At 28.7% G+C, this 2,817-nt stretch overlaps 1 protein-coding gene across 1 annotated transcript in view; it reads right to left on the bottom strand.

Moving 5' to 3' along the window:
* The window catches only part of LOC107492985 (basic helix-loop-helix protein A-like), a 6,589-nt gene extending 4,158 nt beyond the window's left edge, over positions 1 to 2,431 (bottom strand). Inside the window, exons 1-5 of the mRNA XM_016114061.3 lie at positions 2,287 to 2,431; positions 1,484 to 1,777; positions 748 to 844; positions 623 to 637; positions 459 to 515 (exon numbers count right to left, since the gene is read on the bottom strand). Of these exons, the coding sequence (XP_015969547.1) occupies positions 459 to 515; positions 623 to 637; positions 748 to 844; positions 1,484 to 1,777; positions 2,287 to 2,384 (561 nt within the window). The 5' untranslated portion in view covers positions 2,385 to 2,431. The remainder of the gene's footprint in view (positions 1 to 458; positions 516 to 622; positions 638 to 747; positions 845 to 1,483; positions 1,778 to 2,286) is intronic.
* Positions 2,432 to 2,817: the final 386 nt, after the last annotated feature.

Below are 2,817 nucleotides of genomic sequence, written 5' to 3'. Positions count from 1 at the left end.
ATCACTTATGAGATGATTCTTTTGCATTCTATTTTATATCAATTTATAGAATAAATGTGGCATTATATAAAAATGACATCGTCATTTGTTATATAACATATTAACATCTGAAATTAAAAAAAATCAAAATTTAGCTAAAAGACTTTTGAAATTTAAACTTAACAAAAAATCATTTTTAGTGAATTTTTTACTAAACTTATTTGACAACTTATTATTATAATATAATTTAATTTTAATTTATTATGAATATAAAATAATTTTATAAGTGTATTCAATTACATATAATATTACATCATAAAAAATAACTATTATTTTCAATAAGAATGTAATTGATCATCTCAAAAAAAATAGATATAATTATATAATTGTATAAAATATTTCATATTATAAATACATCAAAATTAAAATTATTATAAAATTTGGTAAAATTAGATTTTGTAACATTACTCCTTATTTACCTTATCAGTTGTGCCGAGTTCAACGACGCCATCCAACATTGGAATGCACACCACTGTCTGCAGTACAGTTGGCATGGTACAAAACGCAATCACATGTTAATTAATTAAGACCTCATCAACACATACACCCCACAATAACAAGAGTTTGTTGAAGGACATTTTACCTTCACATGAGCACTCTGGCGGTGGAAAAAATTGCATATATAATCATTCAGACAAGAGAAGCTATAGTAAGTAACTGATGAATTATTATATGAATGGAAAATAATATAATTAACTAAGAAAGTACCTTGGCAAGAATTGCTCTTGAAAATGTCTTGGTGTCCGCTTCGTTTGCACCTTGGAGCCAAACATGCTGCCTCCTCGCATATGCCTTCCCCGGCAACCTTTAATTAACAACAATATTATCATTACTTAAAAATCTATCTATCAAGCATAACATAAGATGCATGTAAATCAGTTGTGCTTAGCAGCTATTAGTACATCCTAAAATTTGGTTGAGACGTGTTAGAAATATAAAATTTAAGTAAATATAAAAAGAATTTTGTTTAAAAAAATATATTAAATATATAATCATTTAGAAAAAATTTAGGGAGTAACAACTTTTATGTTTTATAGTAAACACTTAACTATTAAAAAAAAAGTGAATGATCTCTTACTATTAAATTTAAATTTCACATCATTAATCCAAAAGTTTAAACTGATTTTTGAGTTCACCAAGAATTGAACTCTTGACCTTTCAGATTTAAAACTCTAAAAAAAAAGTGAATGATCTCTTACTATTAAAAAAAAAAGTGAATGATACCACGCATCCCAAAAATTTCAGTTAATGAAAAAAGGTAACACTAATGATTATATCTCTAATACTCCCTAAACTTTCATTGTACACATTGTACAAATATTTCATTGACTCCTCGTACTTTTCCTAAAAAAAAGATAAAATATTAACCAAAAAAATATTAGTTTTGAATATTTTCTAGCTAGGATAATGATAATGATAATTAGCCCGGCGACCATGGACTTACCCTACACCAGGAGCAAAGGAGAAGGAGACACACATCAAATAGTACCATTCGGATTCGCTAAGATCCTCCGGCGACAAGGCGGTACAAGGACGCGGAGTTGCCGGGGGATCAGCAGCAAAGATGAGGTCTCCCTGGCGATCAGACAATAGTAAGTCATAGAGGTCTCTAAGCTGGTTGCTTCTCTGGAGAGACGCCTCCTCATTATTACTATTACTCTTGTTAGCTTCTATTGCTTCTACTGTCCTCCTAACCTTAATTTCTCCATTGTAGAATCCATCACTCCACCTTAGAACTCTGCACATTTATTATCATAATTATTTTATGTACTTCTCTAGCTTCCTTATTATAATAATAATTAACAAGTAAAATTTAACCATCTCTTTATAATTCAATAGTAGTAGCCATTTGGAAAAGTCTAGCAGACAGCGACTTTATTAAATTCTGACCAGCATGTAACCAATAAAAGAAAAGTGAGTAATCGTACACAATTAAATGAAATTTCACACCATTAAAAATATTATTAGTAACTATTTGATGACTACAAATCACAAAAATTGCTTATCCTAATACTGTTTGTACCCAATTTTAAGGGAAAAAAAAGTTAGATAATAGAAACAGTGTCCTTTATTCTAAAAACTTAAATTGATAAGAAGATCAGAGAGCCGTAGATAATTATATCTCAGACAATAACTAACTCTAGTTATGAGTTAGCAAAAAATGTTATTTCTCTCATAACTAAGTGTTTGAGAGTTTCATCGATTATCTATCTATCCCTGAATTTGAGGAAGAAGATAATGAGATACCTTTGTTGTGGAGAGAGTTGCCAAAAGATGGTGTAAGTCCAGTGAAGTGATTGAACCGCAGCCTGCAGCATGCTTTGAACCCTGCTACAGCTTGGCATTGAGTGAGATGAAGAAGAAATGTTGTTTTATTTTCTAAAATATATGATATAATATAATAATGGGAGATATTATTAGGGACTATATTTTCAGCTCAAAAGCCGAATATATATATAAAAGGAAAGGAGAATTTCAAATTAAATAAGTCGAGCACGTGCAGAATATGAGAAATTAAGAAAGCTTGACTTTCACATAGGGAAATAATTTCATTCATGTGGAGGCTAGTACAATTAGCATGTGAGTTTTTAATTGCAAATTACAAATGTTATCATCATCTAAGTTCTGGTAAGTGAACAATAAGAGATGCAAATAATATAAACAACGGATTGTATTTTAAATTTATTAACCATCCAATTTTATTTTATATTTAATTAATTTAAAATTAAAATTTTAAAATTAAAATTAATATTTTTATTTAATTTATTATTTATGTTG

The sequence above is a fragment of the Arachis duranensis genome, chromosome 6 (assembly GCF_000817695.3).
Source record: "Arachis duranensis cultivar V14167 chromosome 6, aradu.V14167.gnm2.J7QH, whole genome shotgun sequence".
Taxonomy (NCBI): domain Eukaryota; kingdom Viridiplantae; phylum Streptophyta; class Magnoliopsida; order Fabales; family Fabaceae; genus Arachis; species Arachis duranensis.
This window is presented reverse-complemented; position numbering and strand designations above follow the sequence as displayed.